At 53.8% G+C, this 1,521-nt stretch overlaps 1 protein-coding gene across 1 annotated transcript; it reads right to left on the bottom strand.

Moving 5' to 3' along the window:
- Nucleotides 1-351: 351 nt before the first annotated feature.
- Nucleotides 352-1,284, bottom strand: LOC143692424 (olfactory receptor 14A16-like). The gene has a single exon (XM_077172658.1). The coding sequence runs from the start codon at nt 1,282-1,284 to the stop codon at nt 352-354; it is 933 nt and encodes a 310-aa protein (XP_077028773.1).
- Between the last annotated feature and the right edge of the window lie 237 nt (nt 1,285-1,521).

Genomic DNA, 1,521 nt, shown 5'->3' with positions numbered 1-1,521 from the left:
TGCTGCTGCTGCTGCTGGGCACAGCTGCTGGGCCAGCACTGATCTGCCCCAGCTCTGCACACAGACATTGCTGCCGCAGCTCCAGAGAAGGCAACAAAAGGGCATCTCTGCAGAAAACTCTGCTGGGAGATCTTTTAGTTCCTTTAAAGTCACAAAGAGCACAGCCCCTCATTGACACAGTCTGTGGCCCCAGGGAAGGTGGAGAGAAACAAAATGAGAAATGGCACAAACAATGACATTTCTTTGTGGACAATAATACTAAAACAAAGGAAAAGAACCTCCAAAATTAAATCAACAAGAAGGATCACAGATAACTTTATTACAAATGATTTGCAGAAATTCTCCAGAAGTTTAATGTTCCTGAAAGCATCCAGTCATCAGTCTCCTCACTTCAGCCTTGAGCTCCTGGTTCCTCAGGCTGTAGATGAGGGGGTTCAGGGCTGGAGGCACCACCAAGTACAGAACTGACAGGGCCAGATTCAGGGATGGGGAGGACATGGAGGGGGGCTTCAGGTAGGAAAATATGCCAGTGCTGAGAAACAAAGAGACCACGGCCAGGTGAGGAAGGCAGGTGGAAAAGGCTTTGTGCTGTCCCTGCTCAGAGGGGATCCTCAGCACAGCCCTGAAGATCTGCACATAGGAGAAAACAATGAACACAAAACAACCAAAATTTAAACACACAGTAACAGCAAGAAGCCCCAGTTCCCTGAGATAGGATTTGGAGCAGGAGAGCTTGAGGATCTTGGGGATTTCACAGAAGAACTGGCCCAGGGCATTGCCATGGCTCAGGGGCAGGGAAAATGTATTGGCCGTGTGCATGAGAGCATTGAGAAAGGCACTGGCCCAGGCAGCTGCTGCCATGTGGGCACAAGCTCTGCTGCCCAGGAGGGTCCCGTAGTGCAGGGGTTTGCAGATGGACACGTAGCGGTCGTAGCACATGATGGTCAGGAGGGAAAGCTCTGCTGAGATGAAGAAGAGAAAGAAAAAGCCCTGTGCAGCACATCCAGTGTAGGAGATGTTGCTGGTATCCCAGAGGGAATTGTGCATGGCTTTGGGGACAGTGGTGCAGATGGAGCCCAGGTCAGCGAGGGCCAGGTTGAGCAGGAAGAAGAACATGGGCGTGTGCAGGTGGTGGCCGCAGGCTACGGCGCTGATGATGAGGCCGTTGCCCAGGAGGGCAGCCAGGGAGATGCCCAGCAAGAGGCAGAAGTGCAGGAGCTGCAGCTGCCGTGTTTCTGCCAATGCCAGCAGGAGGAAGTGTCTGATGGAGCTGCTGTTGGACATTTGTGCTGTCTATGCACGGGGATCTGTAAAAAAGTAATTATGGAATAGTTGAGTTTGGAGAGGACTTGAAATATCCCAGCACAGCTTGGGGGCACTTTCCCCCCACTGCCTGCCCAGGGCTCTGCTGCCTGGAGCTGTCCCTGCCAGCAGCTGCTTCCCTGTGCCCAGGGCTGGGCCCTGCCAGTGCTGCCAGAGCCCAGCCCAGCCCTGGGGGCTCAGCTCTGCCCTGCAGAGCCC

The sequence above is a fragment of the Agelaius phoeniceus genome (genome assembly GCF_051311805.1).
Source record: "Agelaius phoeniceus isolate bAgePho1 chromosome W unlocalized genomic scaffold, bAgePho1.hap1 SUPER_W_unloc_1, whole genome shotgun sequence".
NCBI lineage: Eukaryota > Metazoa > Chordata > Aves > Passeriformes > Icteridae > Agelaius > Agelaius phoeniceus.
This window is presented reverse-complemented; position numbering and strand designations above follow the sequence as displayed.

What these genes read in the sequence shown, in the direction of transcription:
- LOC143692424 (XM_077172658.1), bottom strand. Translation starts at nt 1,284, where the DNA reads ATGTCCAACAGCAGCTCCATCAGACACTTCCTCCTGCTGGCATTGGCA.